The sequence below is a fragment of the Purpureocillium takamizusanense genome, chromosome 9 (genome assembly GCF_022605165.1).
Source record: "Purpureocillium takamizusanense chromosome 9, complete sequence".
NCBI classification, from domain to species: domain Eukaryota; kingdom Fungi; phylum Ascomycota; class Sordariomycetes; order Hypocreales; family Ophiocordycipitaceae; genus Purpureocillium; species Purpureocillium takamizusanense.
In genome coordinates this window covers 1,433,876-1,448,918 of record NC_063076.1, presented here as the reverse complement: position 1 = coordinate 1,448,918, position 15,043 = coordinate 1,433,876, and the positions used below count along the sequence as shown (strand labels likewise).

At 57.8% G+C, this 15,043-nt stretch overlaps 6 protein-coding genes across 6 annotated transcripts; 2 read left to right on the top strand and 4 right to left on the bottom strand.

Moving 5' to 3' along the window:
* Nucleotides 1-77: 77 nt before the first annotated feature.
* Nucleotides 78-3,326, top strand: JDV02_009272 (uncharacterized protein). Its single transcript, XM_047990925.1, has one exon. It carries the CDS (start codon nucleotides 217-219, stop codon nucleotides 2,989-2,991), a length of 2,775 nt encoding a protein of 924 aa, XP_047846935.1. The 5' UTR covers nucleotides 78-216; the 3' UTR covers nucleotides 2,992-3,326.
* CKA2 (Non-specific serine/threonine protein kinase) lies at nucleotides 3,022-5,185 on the bottom strand. Its single transcript, XM_047990924.1, has 6 exons — nucleotides 4,918-5,185; nucleotides 4,820-4,861; nucleotides 4,577-4,755; nucleotides 4,320-4,514; nucleotides 3,825-4,244; nucleotides 3,022-3,771 (listed from the first exon to the last, which is right to left on the bottom strand). Exons 1-6 carry the CDS (start codon nucleotides 4,988-4,990, stop codon nucleotides 3,655-3,657), a joined length of 1,026 nt encoding a protein of 341 aa, XP_047846934.1. The 5' UTR covers nucleotides 4,991-5,185; the 3' UTR covers nucleotides 3,022-3,654.
* Nucleotides 5,186-6,254: 1,069 nt separating this feature from the next.
* Nucleotides 6,255-6,771, bottom strand: JDV02_009270 (uncharacterized protein; the record flags this gene model as incomplete). Its single annotated transcript, XM_047990923.1, has 2 exons — nucleotides 6,255-6,662; nucleotides 6,712-6,771. The coding sequence occupies 2 exons, from the start codon at nucleotides 6,769-6,771 to the stop codon at nucleotides 6,255-6,257; spliced, it is 468 nt and encodes a 155-aa protein (XP_047846933.1).
* Nucleotides 6,772-6,994: 223 nt separating this feature from the next.
* On the bottom strand, nucleotides 6,995-7,616 carry JDV02_009269 (uncharacterized protein; the record flags this gene model as incomplete). Its single annotated transcript, XM_047990922.1, has 3 exons — nucleotides 6,995-7,050; nucleotides 7,119-7,242; nucleotides 7,302-7,616. 3 exons carry the CDS (start codon nucleotides 7,614-7,616, stop codon nucleotides 6,995-6,997), a joined length of 495 nt encoding a protein of 164 aa, XP_047846932.1.
* Nucleotides 7,617-8,417: 801 nt separating this feature from the next.
* On the top strand, nucleotides 8,418-10,307 carry JDV02_009268 (uncharacterized protein). The gene is made up of 2 exons (XM_047990921.1): nucleotides 8,418-9,252; nucleotides 9,314-10,307. The coding sequence occupies exons 1-2, from the start codon at nucleotides 8,682-8,684 to the stop codon at nucleotides 10,174-10,176; spliced, it is 1,434 nt and encodes a 477-aa protein (XP_047846931.1). The 5' UTR covers nucleotides 8,418-8,681; the 3' UTR covers nucleotides 10,177-10,307.
* On the bottom strand, nucleotides 10,304-14,992 carry JDV02_009267 (uncharacterized protein). The gene is made up of 3 exons (XM_047990920.1): nucleotides 14,696-14,992; nucleotides 11,188-14,644; nucleotides 10,304-11,133 (listed from the first exon to the last, which is right to left on the bottom strand). The coding sequence occupies exons 1-3, from the start codon at nucleotides 14,906-14,908 to the stop codon at nucleotides 10,484-10,486; spliced, it is 4,320 nt and encodes a 1,439-aa protein (XP_047846930.1). The 5' UTR covers nucleotides 14,909-14,992; the 3' UTR covers nucleotides 10,304-10,483.
* Nucleotides 14,993-15,043: the final 51 nt, after the last annotated feature.

Genomic DNA, 15,043 nt, shown 5'->3' with positions numbered 1-15,043 from the left:
TACTAGGTGAGGTCACCTCCCCCGCCGTCCACTCGGGCAGTGCGGGAGACGGTTGACGTTGCTCCTCCAACGCTTCGCTCCCGCCCAAGGAATCCCGCACCAACCACCACCTCAAACCACCTCTGCCCGCGTCCGCGATTGCGCCGGCACGGCTCCTTCCACAAATGTGTAATTGATAGATCGCATGCCCGGGCGCCGTCGCCTTCGCCACTCGCAATGGAGCCGCCGGCAAAGAAACGCCGGCAAGGCCAGTCGCCGTTCGACCCCTCGGGCGGCGAGGACGATGACGAGCTCTTCTTCGAACCTCACGAAATCCGCGCCAAGCGAGACCCCGGCTACAAGCTGTCCCTCGAGCGCGCCTATGCCGACAATCGCTTTCAGGCCACCATGGCGCACATTTTCGAAAAATACAGCCGTAACTTCGAGGGCATTGGCGACGAGATCGACATGGTCACGGGCGAGATTGTCATCAACAACGGCCACCTTCAGAACATGCGTAACGAGGTTGATGTTGGACTTGAAGGTCCAGAACACGACGTCGATGACGACGATGAGGGAATACTGCTCGAGGACCTCCTGGACGAGGATGTAATCGGCAAGGATACGCGGCACTACGAGGAAGATGCAGGAGGCGAAGACGCAGATGAAGAAGACCGAATCATACAGGGTCAAGAGCCCAGCCATCACTCAACAGCATTGGTGCCCGCATCGCACGCCCGCGCGACGGCACCTTATACAGGATATCCATCTCTACTATCAGGCACATTCGCTGGCGCACCCGGCGGCTTCGATTCTACGGCAGCCTTCGGCGGCTCCCCCTTGGCCTTTGGCGCGTCACCATTTGCCATGGACCCCTGGGGGCTCCCCAGCCTCTTCTCCTGCCCTCCATGGGAGCCGCCGGACTTGTTTCCGAAGCAACCAAAGCTCTTGCCCTCGGCTGGAGACCGATATAGCTTCCCAGCTCAAGACGGAGGCAGCTCTATATGGGCTCCAAACTACCGCTTCAAAGAAGATGAGCCTGATTCTGCTACTGGCTCTAGACAGCTTGGGCCGTCGCGACCACCAGCAAGGACAAGGACAAGGCCAATGAAGTATCTCTTACCGCCAACTGCCACGCGTACAGAGGACGACGATGAGGAGGACATCGATGAAGACGCTATTCTCTCCGGGAAATCTGCACAGCCTAATAGAGCGAAAAGGCCGGCAGGGGCGGCCCGAGGTCTCGAGGAAGATCCCCTGAACCACGCCAAGGGCCCCAGCAAAACCGAAAGAAGGGTCAAGAAGTCTAGTAAAAAGTGCAAGATGAAGGCAACCACAACACCAGTCATATGCGCAGAGGGTCCCGAGCAAAGCAAGACCAAAGCATCTTCCAAGGGGAAAGAGCCTGAGACGGCTGGTGAGCGGCCTGCGCCGGCAGTTTCAGATGCTGCCGTTCCAAAGCCACAACCTGGAGTTGTCTCGGAGGCAACACATCTGCTTAATGATGCAATTAAAGATCAAGAGCAATGTTCGCGGATACAGTCGGGTCGCATACCGAGCCATGTCAATTCCAGGGGAGCTCTATCCGAGAGCGAAATCACAAAGAAGCGACCGCCTCAGGGAAGTATAATGGTCCAGATACCATCTGTACCCTGGCCGAAGCGCAACGAGTACGAGGAGTTCAACGACGTGGCTGAAGAAGTGGAAGAAGTGGCCGACTCGCAGGATGAGATTCCGCCATCGTCAGACCAGGATGTCGCGAACGGCACCGCCAGCGCGACCACTGCTCAACCAGTCGTGCTCGCGATCGCGAATATCCCAACTCCACAAGGCAGCAACGCATCACGCAAGCAAGCACGTTCAAGTCGAGGCCAGAAAAGTCGAAAGAGGGAACTTCACCGGGAAACAAACTCATCACTTTTCGCGCTGTCTGACGACGAGTTGCCACTATTCCCCGGAACGAAGCCACGCTCAACGTCGCGTGGATCTAAGAGAACGACTACCCGAGCCTCCTCGCCAGAGCTGCACGACTCTGGCATAGGAGACTCCGCAACAAACTTGAGCTCAACAGAACAGGACGAGCAAGACTACGCAACCATAGCCTCTACATCAACGGCGGCGGACGACAACAAGTCCAGCAGACGCATAGCTTCAAAGGCGGTTGTGCTCGACGACACGAAAGTCCCGACGGCATGCACCCGATGCTCTAACGACGCTGAGCCAGGTGTTGGTTTTTCGGATGACAGTAAGACGTCTCAGACCCTGCCGCGAGAAAGGCGAGAACGGCAAGAACACCGGAAGACGAGCAGACGCGATACCTGCGCCGCTGCGCCAGATTCTCCTTCAACGAAACCTCGATCGAAGTCAAGGCGCGCAAACGCCACCGTCGCTCACGACCAAACCGAAAAGCCTGATCAGGCAGGCACCACGGACCAGGAGACTGGCATCGATGCATCAGAAGACCAGAACAGCGTGTCTCCGGCCTTACCCGTCGCTGAGGAGCCGTACGCCATATCAGAGAAGCCCACGGCCGCCAGCCGGCCGCCAGAGCCCAACCACAGAGATACTCCCAAGTCGTCGCCGACGAAACCCGCGCTAGCCAAGGCAACCCCAAGCAAAGCTCCCGCCACGCCCTCGAAGCCGCACACCCCACGGCACACATCCATCCTCACGACAAGGGCCCCGTCATCCCGCCGCTCCATCCTTTCTCTTCTATCCTCCGAGGGGGATGCGGACGACGATGATGAGAGGGAGCTCGACGAGCTCGGCCGGGCCATAGGCGGCAGTGGCGCGGGCCTCCCCGTGCCGTTCCTCAGCTCCGGCGCGCCGTCTAGCCGCAAGATCTGGAAGTCGAGCGCCCGCACTACAGAGGTGTATCACACGCCCATCAAGAGGCGCCCCACCGACGTGGTGAGCCCAAGCAGCATCACCAGGACCCCCGGCGGGACGACGAGGACGTGCGGGCTGGATGGGTACCGCTGCGGACGAGACTTTTGCTTCACGTGCCTTTGACAAAGCGACCCATGTACAACTAGCTTTTCAGGATTGGAAAAAAAAAACGTGACGAGTTCTGTCTTGTTCTGTCTTGCCGCTGCCACAACGCATATAATGTCTCGTTCTTGTCCTACTACGTAACTAGTATGTGGTGTATCAACAGCGCTGTCGCCCAAGAAAAAGCCTACCCACCGGTCTGGCCCTCCCAGAAAAACCCGATGGGAGAACTCGGAAAAACAAAACAGCAAAAAAAGGCAGAACGGACTCAAGTAGAGGCATAAGGGGAATGTCATGGGCAGCATCACTCCACTTCCGCTCGAAAACCATTCCCTCGTCCGTGAACGCCGTAGGCCGCTAGTAGTCTCCCGTCTCAGTTTCCCACAATACCGCAATCCTTCAGCCGTCGCCCATGCAGGGGCCGGCATCAGATTTAAAACCCAGTTGCACATGTAGTCGGACGATCCCCATCCGACGTTTCCTGAGTCGATCACTCATTCGCTGACGGAGAACGTGCGGCTAGAGACTTTCAGCCCGCCGGCAAGACATTACTGATAGGGTATCGAGCGAATGCGGGCGGCGATGGGCGCACACTAGTGGCAGATGCTTATGACCGAGGGTATCGTCGGGGGGGCAAAGGGGAATCGAAGCCTAGATGGTTGCTGTAACTTGCATCGAGGCAATTCATGAAGACTTGTAGGCAGATCCGTTGGGGTTCGCAAGGTTCTGCTTGAAGACCTCCGGATCACGGACAGGGTCAAAGTATGGGTGGGCTTGAGCCTCCTTTGCCGTAAGTCGTTCCTGTCAACCCGTATTAGCAGTTGGCGGAGTATTGGCGGCGCAAGTTGACATACCTGGTGGTCGTATCGCAACAGCTTGTCGAGGAAGTCGATGGCTTCATTAGAGACAAAACGCTGGTTCTCCGATGTAACGAAGCTGTGCCACGGCTTCTTCTGGAACCGACCAAGAATGTCATCATACTGAGCATCGAGCTCAATCTCGTACTTGTCCAGATAGTCGAACAACTCATCCGTGCCGAGTACCTTGGCAATCTTGACGAGCTGGTCCGAGTTGCTGTTGCCATGGAAAAAAGGCTCCTTGCGGAAGATCATGGAGGCAAACATGGCGCCCAAACTCCACATGTCGAGGCTGTAGTCGTACTCTTGAAAATCGACCAGCAACTCGGGTCCTTTAAAATATCTAGAGGCAACGCGGACATTATACTCGGTCTGAGGGTGGTAAAATTCGGCCAGACCCCAATCAATGAGCCGCAACTGTTGCACACACATGTCAGTCCCGCGCAACTCATGCTCAACGCGTTTGGTTGATGGGAGGACATGGCGCAGTACCTTTCTATTCTCATGGTCGATCATAACGTTGTGAGGCTTGACGTCGCGGTGCATGATGCCCTTGCTATGACAGAAGTCGAGGGCCTTCAGGAGCTCGTGGATGTAGAACCGCACGTCGAGGTCATTGAACTTGGGATACAAGCTGCGGAAATCGGTGTTGTTGACATATTCGAAAATGAGCGACGGCGTCTTGCTCTACGGTGTGCCACAGTTAGCAAAATCCGGAAAGGGCAATAATGATTCAAGGCGCAACCAACCTGAGAGTCTCTAACGACGTCGAGCAGGGCCACAACGTTGGGGCCGCCGGCCAGGTTCTGAAGGATCTTGATCTCGCGCTTGATCTTCTTCTTCTTGACCGGCTTGAGGACCTTGACGACGCATTTCTGATAGTTGACGACGTTGATACCCTCGAAAACTTCCGAGTACTTCCCTCGGCCTGCATAGTCTCGTGGTTAATGACGCAGCGCAAAATGCGCACACGGCATCGGGAGGCGGCATACCAATCTTCCTGACTACCTCATAGTTCTCCAGGACGCCCCAGCCTGGGTGGACAAGTCAGCGAGTGCGGGGAGAGGAGGGGGCAGCGAGGTCGACGGACTGATGTTGACAGAGTCGTAGTCCCAGTAGCTGCGGGGCATGTTCTGGTTCACGTCTGCGTAGACGCGCGCCATGCTGGGCTGGCACGAAGCGGTGCGCGTCGCACGGGACGCAGCACGGTCGACAACGGGGAAGAGGAGGGGCGCGAGGCGCGAGGCAGTCGGGGGCGGCGGGCAGGATGGTCGGAGGGCTGCGAGGTTGGGAGTTGAGGTGGTCGCGATCGAATGGAAGGGTGAAGGCAGCTGGACCAAAACCAGCACGAAGTGGGATGGACCTGGGCTGAGGGAACCTGGGCTGGGCTAGGCTAGTCAGCCTCCACTTCCACTGGCGCTGGCGCTGGTGCTGGCCTTTAAGGCGCTGCGCTCCTTCCCCCCCAAGCCCCCATTGCTGCAGGTGCACAGCACAGCCCCGCTCTTCACCTTTGGCGCGGGCCCCGCCATTGGCTGCAGCGCTTATTGAGCGCGCTAAGCGAAACCCGTCTGCAGTGTCGCGTGCAAACCACCTGTTGAGGCTTGTCCGTCTGGTTCTTTGTCCCGGCCTCAGGTTTGGCGGTCACCAAGAGTCGCAGTATGCAGACAGGGCACATGCATATAGTCAAGCGCCTCATGGGCGCTTTCATCACCCGAGAAGCTGTCTACGTTTCCTTCCGTCACACGTAGCCACGCCAGGCATCCCGGTGCTTGCGTCTGCCCTTTCAAGTCGCGACTCGTGATTGCCTCATTACCCGATCGAAATCAGATCAACATCCTCGTTCCATTGATGCTCCTTGGACATACGCAAATAGCACGGGTGATTTGATTAACAGAACAAGAGAAGAGCACTGCATCGTGCAACGCGCAAACAACACAAACTCGAGTCCGGCAACCCGTTCCAATCTGGACCTGAGCCTGGGCCTCTGACCAGGCCTGACCTCGGGGTGCGCCATGTCAGATCACTGACTATGGCCATTGAGTTCTTCCCTCATCCTGCAGTTGAACATCAGCCAAATGTCCCCAGCAAAGAAGACGAAGCAACAGTTGAAAACGCCCAGCAACGACTCAGAGAGAAGATTAATGTGTTCGTCACGTCGCGGCCTCGCAACGTCCCCATCGGGAGACCCGATGCATCCTCCGTCACGAGCCTTGATCTGGCTAAGGATGACGATACAAAGGTTCTCATCATAACGACCGAAAGGCTTGAAGCACAAAGGGAGCTCCGCAACTTACAGGCTGCCAGTCAGGCGTCGGGTCGAGTTTGAGAGCCGTATAGTCCAGGCCTCACGTCGATTGAGAGTTAAACCACGATTGGTGAAGGCGTTCAGGCGTGCCACACTACACTTGGCCCAATCGCCTCAAGCTGTTAATCGTAGTTGAGCGTGTCCAGTCCAGCATCCACCACGTCCCACGTTCGTTTGCGCAGGTCGGGTTTTGGCTCACGCCGCCCGTTCTTGCCATTCCGCTTATTGGTCTTCTTGCTGACACGATTTGCGGATGCCGCTTCCGGGTTCGATGTCCCAGCTGAAGGTCGTGACTGTTTTTGCCGCAGCTCCCTAAGCTCCGACTGTCGGAAGAATTCAATTTCCTCATCCGTCAGTGTTCGCTTGACACCATCGTCGTAGTAGCCGAGTCCATCATCCTCATAATCACAATCGTATTGTGATGCAGCTTCTTGGGACTGAGAATAGACGTCTGGGTTCATGAACGCCCAGCCAAAGCTTGCGACGGCGTTGGGGGTGAAATGGGCCTCAAAAAAGCTGGCAAATTCATCCTAAGACTGGTTAGCGAAAGTCGCAATCTAAAGATCCGAGGTCTCATACACTAGAAACTCGGGTCTGGCTTAACCGCTGAGTGCATCCTGCATCTTTGCCGGCCGCCATGACCGCGCGCGCCGCGATGCGAGGTGGAAGGTGGATATCAAGGAGCTGGCGTACGGTTCAAGAAACACGGTTCCTGCGTCACGTGCCCCACTATCGCGGCCCAGCGATTACGGCGAACCGATGAGGCGCCTCGCGCAAATTGTTCCAGAATATGGGCTGCGTCCAAGGCGGCTCTTGTTCCAAAAATCGCAGATTCGTGACACGAGAATCTGCGGTTTTACGCTCACTTGCCTTGAAGAAGCGCCAGGGCACTCTCGAACGCTTTCACAACCTCTTCGTCTGTGCACGGCAAGGTCAGTCGTCAGTCGACCAAGGAAAGGCTTCATATTGAGACCATGGCTTCTTACAGTGCTGCTGTTTCTGCGCCGCTTTTTCTTCAGACAAGTTCACAAAGCGCTGCCGCGTGCGGAGGCGCTTGATGGCCCGTTCGTCGTCGTGGACCGAAGCAGCAGCAGCCCAGACACGAAAGTACTTGCCATGTGTCAGCCGCGGATGATGCTCCAGGCGAGCGCCATACTGGTGATTGGTACCTTGGAAAGTGATTCGGCCTCCTTGAGAATCTCCCTCTCGCTGTCGTCGGCCTCTCGTAGCGCAGCCTCGTACCTCGCCTCAAAGTCTTCCCAGTCAAAGGGAGGGAGGTGGCCGGGTGTGCTGGGGGATTCTGAATCGGCCCCTTGCTGTTCGTGCGACGGCTCTGGCGTCGTGGTGTTCTTGTCCGGGGAACGCTTGAGCTCCAACGGCGCGACCTGCGCCGCAGTAGCGCCTTCGCCCGTAGACGTCACCGCTTCGGCGTCGTCTTGTTTCGTAAACGAGTCCTCGTCGGCAGCCCTTGGGTCGGATGCCATGACGGTAGACGAAAATATGGATGGAAGTGAAAACCCCGGGGGTTGTCGTTGGTTTTGCGGTGAAGGAGGAGGGACGGATGGGATGAGCTGCTGCAACGCCTGGCTTGGCAATCTCGACGGAAGCTCCTCGAGAGGTGTGTGGAGGCCAGTCTTAAGACTGCATCACCTTGCTCTGCATCACTGACTTGTGCGAAGAAAAGGTGAGCGCGATCGCGGCTGTGAGGCAACGGACCTTGGCGAGACGCGTGACGGTTCGAGGTTGGTTGGCGGCGCGTGATGGATGAGGTGCTCTCCGTTCATGTGCGTTGGAAGGTACTAAGCAGCCTATAGGGACCCTTGCGGCGCAGTGCTGGCACATCCTGAGGGTACCTGGAGTGCTAAGGTCCCGAGGTCCTGTGGACAGGCAGGTTACAGCTGGAGGGGCTCAAAGGGGCTGGAACCTCACCACCAATGAGCCCGTCATTCACTCCATGGTGGCCGTCAGCCAGCAACCTCAGTGGAGGGGCCACCTGCCCCAGCTGTGGAACCCGTTGCATGCAGTGCCGGGTGCAGCTGCAGCCTCAATGGTTCAGCGGGGCGGCCACACTGAAGCCTGCCCGCCCGGGATAGGTAGAGTCGCAGTGGACAGCAGCCACAGCAGCCCTGTGGGCAGCCCCGGGGAACCAGCCCAGCCTCTCTAGCTCGCAGCGCGCAGGTGCCTAGAGCTCTCCGGCTGGTCCCCGCCCCAGGCTCTCCAGCTACCTACCTACCTAGAGACGGGCAACCTCCATTCAACTCGAGCTCATCGACTCGCGCCATCAACACCATCAATCACCACCACACCGTCCCGTGACCAGCCGACGCTTCATCCAGCGCTTCATCCACTCCCTCACCTACCGGCCTACTTACTTACTCACTCACCTCTGTTCATCTCCCTCTCGAGCCCTCTCAACTTCTTCCTCCTTTCCACACTTTACAAATGCACCCCTCTCTGCGTCCACCACCTCACCTCGCTAGCCGCCGCCGCCGCCAGTGTCGCCCCTCTGCTGTCACCGCCGAGCGTCCGTGAACGGCGGCAACACCACCATGGATTGCGACATCTGCCATCGCGGCCACGACCCCCAGCGCCTGCCCTTTCTCTGCGCCGTGGACGCCCGCAACCAAGTGTATGACGCTCGCCTCAAGAACCTTCATCTTCTCATCGAGAACGACAAGCTACAGGCCCAGATCGCCAAGGCTAGCGGTGACGATACCCCGGCCACCACCGCGCAGCTCGCGCTTGCGCGCCAGCGCCTCGCCGAGGACCGGACAGACCAGATCCTCGCTGCCGCGGACAAGCTGCGCGCCGAGATCCAGGCCGCGCGGGATGACATCAAGGCGCGCCGGGCTGCCCTCGCGCGTCGCCGGTCCGACCTCTCATCTGTCTCGACAGGACTGGTAGACCGCAGGGCCAGACAGCAGCACGAGGTCGAGAAGTCCCTGCAAATGCTGCGCTTTCGCTGGTCTCAGAGTGCCGAGGACATGGCTCAGACACGGGCTTTCCTGTGCACCGAGGCTCTGCGCTTGTATGGACTGAAACGGACCAGGAAGAGCAACACTTCGCGCTACGATTATCAGATAGGCAAAGTGCCAATCGTCGACCTCACCAGCATGGACTGTATGCCTACCCAATCTTCACGCTCACACTGCTCTGTTCGAGCTTACTGACAGCTACCCAGCCCTGACTCCTGAAATCATCTCAACATCCCTTGCTCACGTAGCACACATTGTCATGCTCGTCTCTCACTATCTCGCCATCCGACTACCCGCGGAAATCACCCTACCTCATCGTGATTATCCCCGGCCGACCATCTTCAACCTCCCCGGCTCGTACCAACATGGGCCTTTTGCGTTTCCCTCAGCCTCGTCCTCCATGACGCCCATGCCCTCCTCGGCGCAGATCCGGGATCCCGAATCTCACCACGTGCCACGCCCACGGCCGCTTTTCGTTGACAAACCCCTGCCACAGCTATCAAAGGAGGACCCTACCACGTACTCCTTCTTCCTGGAGGGCGTAACCCTGCTGGCGTATAATATCGCTTGGTTGTGCAGCTGCCAGGGCGTGTCAATAGGCGACAAAGGCTCTTTCGAGGATATGTGCCACATGGGCAGGAACCTGTACAACTTCGTCCTCGCGTCACAGCTGCAGGGCTACGTACAACCCGCAGAACCAACAAACAAAGGCTCGAATGCTGATAATAACAACGGTGTCGAGTCCCGCTCGAACTGGATCGGCCGGTACTCGCATGGCACCTCCTACTACTACCTCGGCGGCATGGAGGGAACCGACTTTGTCCGTACTTTCAAGCTCCCGAGCCCCATGAAGCTCGCCGACAAGCTGAAGAAGAAGCTTCTCGGCGACACACCAGGCGCCGACTGGGAGGTGCTGGACGACGATGCCTGGAAGCCCGAAGACGGCCGGACGGACCAGTCAGGGGCGAAGGCTCTGTCGGGGGCTCTTGCCGACAAAGGGGGGCTTGATGGTACGGGTGCTACGCGCTCTGGGACGAACGGGTGGACGAAGGTGAAACATAGGACCTGAGCAGTCTGATGGATCCGCCCGCTCCGTTCGTCACTTGTTGGTAGTAGCTCATGTTTTAGCTGTGTTCCCGGCGTGGTCGCACTCACAGCACATGGACTTTGAGCAACATAGCGAATAATTGGAGAATCTCCTGTGATTTGATAGCCCATTGATATGTGTGGTGTGGAACGACTAAAACTATTCACGCTCGAACTCACCCTGAGCACACCGATACAGCCAAACGCCCAGCACCAACATGTACCCAACTCGCTCCCTCATGATTCATAACAGCATCACATCGCATCCAGCCCAGTCTGGTGTGAGCCCGCTACTTTCTCCCCCGGGCAATGAGCCTCTGCTGCAGCTCAACAACCACGTTACTCCAATCCTCGCCATCGAAGCGGGCCGTGTCTCCGATCCTCGTCATCAGGAACTCGCCGACCTTGTCCACGTTGAAGTGCTCTCCATAGACCACTCTAGCCTCGGCAGAGATGCCCACGCCGAGGCCGGCCGGATCGCTGCGGCCGTGCAGGTTCAGCGTGATCTCCACCCTCGTCTCGAGCGGCTTGAGGAGCAGCGAGCTCGTCATGGCGATGCTGGAGTCAGATGTCTTGGTGACTGTCGTGGGGAACGTGATGTTGACCCGCTGGATCTGGGCGGCCACGAGCTGCGCCTTGTCCCACCCTGAGCGGACCGCGTCGAGCATGGCTGATATCTTGGTGCGGTTCTGTGGCAGCGCCCGGATACCGTCCCGGATGCATTGTAGGAAGAACTCCATCTCGGGTGTCTTGGGCACCGGGTTATACTCTCGGCCGTCGGCAATGTACCAGAGATCGATGCGCGAGTTGGGCTGGTGCGGCTGAAACGAGGCAATGTCGAAGACCAGCTCAATTTCTCGCTTGTATGTCATGGAGAGCATTGTCTCAGAGAGTCCAGTGACGGCCCAGCCGTACTTCTTTTCGATTGCCTCGACACGCGCTGTTATGGAGTCAGACATGTTTCGATGCCTTGAAGGGTTCAGTGATGACTTACCTTTAAGAGAGTTGACCTCACTGCTTGTCCAGCCACGGCATTCCTCCCTGATCTTTTCTGATTTTTCGATTTCCTCCAGACAATGCTGCTTCTTGGACGTCAGCACCTCCACGTCTGCCGTCGAGTCCTCGAATTGCTGGCGAAGGTCGGCAATCATCTTCTTCTTCTGCGCAATGTCGCCTTCGAGGCTGCTCAGTTCTTCCCGCGCTGCCTGTAGCTCCGCCGGGTTACAATCGGCGAGTTCACGGGCGATTTCTTGGAGGTTGTTGCTCTCCTCATCCAAAGCCTCGTAGCGCTTGACAATGTCAGGCAGGACAGATGCCAGCAAGTCTTCCTGCTGCCGTAGGATCTGGTCATCGCTCTCCATCCCCTCAGCAATGCCCACGAGCCCCTCCTTGAGGCCGTCTTGTAACTTCATTCTCCACTCGTACCACATGGCTTTGCTGAGAAACCTGGCGTGAGTCTTGACGTTCTTGAACTGGTTGTCCATGAGGGCCTTGACGTCCGGCGTGGCGGACATGTATTCGCGGAAGAGCGGCGGGTTGTCCTCAAACGTGTCGTTTTCGATTTCTTTGACCATACGACGACCTTCCGAGATATACTTCTTGAGTTCGCGGCAAGAGTGCTGGTAAAGCTCCAGCATGGGCACCGTGCAAGCGCCAGCAACCACGCACCGCTCCAGCGACATGTTGTCCTGTCCATCTACCGTCGACCCATCTTGAAGGCTGCCTGGCGCGACGGTATGTCGTCGTTTGGTCGTCGTCAGCTCCATGAAGCGTATGGACGTCATGTTGAGGAAGTCCTGGAGATGTATCCTCTCCTCGTCCGCCTGCTCTTCCAGCTCCGCTTCATCCTTTCTCTGTGTATCTTGGAAATTGACTTCGTGGACGGTATGATTATCTTTGACATCCTTGAAGTGACCCTTGCGACGGGGCGTTGTTGCTGGTTCCTTGACTGGCGATGAAAGGGACGGTGTGCTGGCACTGCCTCCCCGTTCCAGACTTCGTCGAGCCGACCTGGTCAGACGCCCCGTGGTCTCGGCCTTGGACGGTGGCTGCTGCAACCGGACGTTCTTGACCGGGCTGCTCTGGTGCCCCTTAAGCCGCTTGACGCCGTCATTCTCTTCAGCTTCCTCGTCGTCGTCCAACTCGACCGGGCGCTTTCCTAGCAGGCCTCGCGCGCTCCCCATGTGCAAGCTTTTTCTTCCCTTTAAAGGGTTGCGCTTGGGGCTGAGGCTGTCAATCATCTCTCGCAGGTTGAAAGTAGCATCCTTGTCTTCCTGGGATCCATCCGCCTCGCGTTCGAGAATCTTGCGACGGTTCTCTTTGTCCTCGTCGTTTTGCCGTTCGCAGTCCAACTCCTCCTCCATCTCCTTAGGGTCCACAAACGCCACGGCTCGCTTTCCGAGGACGAATTCCCCGGCGGCGTCACCGATAGAGCTGCGGCGATCGCATACTGCCGCGACCTGGGGCGACCCAAGCCCGGGCCGGTCCACACCAACGCCGCTGAAGGGCCGTTTTTGTGGTGTCAAAACGATGGTAGGGGTCCTGCTGCCGGTCTTGGGATCGTTCTGGAAGAACGAAGTACGGGTGTTTCTGGGCTTTTCTGGCGATGGAGTGCGGATATCCGGGGAATGCGGCTTTCGCGGGGCAGAGTCGGGGGTCTTGGTCCGTGATCGTGACCCCCGGGTCGGTGTTACCGACGCACGCCGCTGAGGAGTTGCTGTCTTAGTCGGCGAGGGCGTGCGTGACTGGTCTCTTTGTCTCGAGGCGTCCTGAACCTCAGGCCCCATACTGCGACGCAGCCCTTTGCCCTGAAAGGCCGCAAGACCTGGGCTCTCCGGTGGCGGCGGCGCCGGTGCAACTAGAGAGTTCCGCGATGACCTCCTGGAGGGTGCCTTCTGTGAAACAGCAGCAATGATGGCACCCTTTGGGCTGTTTGGTCGGCTTGCCTCCTCTTCCATGATGCGCTTGTTGAGGGTACGAGGACTAGCTTCACCTCGCTTGATGATACCACCAATAGCTGTTGTCATGTCCATACCCATGGTCGCGTCCTCATCTGCAGCATCGTTGCCCTGTGTAACAGGAGGTATTATGCGTCCGACAACAGTCGTCATATCCATGGTTCCATCATCCAGGTCGGCATCGCGTTCACGTATGAGGGTCCTTCGTCGACTCTCGGCTGCCTTGCTCCCCTTCGACTGGGAAAGAACACCACCTACGACGGTCGTGAGCTCCATCGACATGTCCTCGTTGCCGCCATCGTCCTCAAGCTCGTCATCCTGAGGCCGATGAATGCCACCCAGAGCTGTCGTGAACTCCATTGTGGCCTCGTCTGTTGGCGCGTTTTCCTCAGTTTCGGATGGCAAGGCCCCCGTCCGACCCTTATTGTGGGACAGGATGCCGCCAAGGGCCTGGGTGACGTCCATGGACATATCTCCTTCGTGATCCGTTTCATCGGCCTCTACTGGTCTGAGGATTCGTCCGACGGCATTCGTCATATCCATTTCCATATCAATATCCATAGCTGTGTCGCCATCGCCACCAGCGTTGGAGCCGCTGCCTCGGGCTGGATGATTTGCGTCGTTACCTCTCACGGCCCCTGAACTCGACGAGGTTGGCTTTTTGACCCAGCCGAAGGAGGGAATCACTTCCTCTCCGTCGTCCAGATAATCATCATCCTGGTCACCGCCCATGTTTTGCGCCCCGGCGCGGTGTGCCGCCATCCTCAGCGCCTCATCTAGCGTCGAGTCATCATGTGCACCAACGGATCGCTCTGATGCCACTGTTGTTCCCGTAACTTCTTCCATTGTCATCATCGTCCCTCCGTCGGAGTCGCTACTTGATCCATCATCTTCTTCCTCCTCGATCTCCTCAACGGCGTCTGCAGGCTCGGAATCGGAGCTGTAGATCGTAGAAGCAATCGTATCGTCATCTGGCGGGCCAAAATTCATCGACGGGAGGCCAGAGCTCCTACGTCGCTTGCGCTGATGCAGTTCACGATGGTCGTCAGGAGATTCGGGGACTATGCCAGTTTGCGACTGAGGCGTTTCCTCTCTCTGGCTTGCAGCAGAAGGCTCGGAAGATTTACTAGCGGCTGATGCTCTCCTTGACGAGTCCGTCGAGGTTGTGGAGTCTTGCATGTATTCAACTTCGTGAAACGTGTGAAGTGTCGCTTCTGCCGCAAAGGATACTCTTCGGTTCGCAAGAGACTTTCGGCGAGCATCTCGTCGCTCACGCTCTTCTCGTTCGCGCGCCGCGGCGTGTTGCTCCTCTTCGGTCCGCAGAGCTATCTTCGAACTCGAGTCCTCGCCCGAACTCGCAGTGCTCGACGAGTCGCGTGCACTTGCGGAGCTCGAAACGCCTCTGCCACTCTTCCTCAAGGGGGGGATCTCGGGGAGGGCGGATATGGTAGGTTTGAGGATCGATCGCGGAGGCTTGATCGGAGCAGCCAGGGACTAATGACAAGGTCAGAAAAGATTGAGGAGGAAGGGATCGAAAGCTCATACTGCGCGCCTGTTTCCGTGTCCCTGCTTCAGAGCATCGAGCCCTCCAGGCCCCATGCTCTTGCTTCTAGACTTCTTGCGATTGGCAGCCAGCGAGCTGCCCATGTCGACCGTCGCGTTTTCCTTGTCCATGACTTTTCGAGAGTCGGTATGCGCTCCTAGCGACTTGCGCGACCGCCGAGTCGCCGGGATGGTAGCTTCAGTGGGCGGAGACATGCTGGGCGACAAGTCGATGTCGGCGTTGCGAACAAGCCTACTCGATGGGCGTCGCGTGGTTGCATGGACGAGCTCGCGATAACGTCAGGGCGTGTTTGTTTACTTTGGCGGGTAGGTGCGGGAGCGACAAGGTAC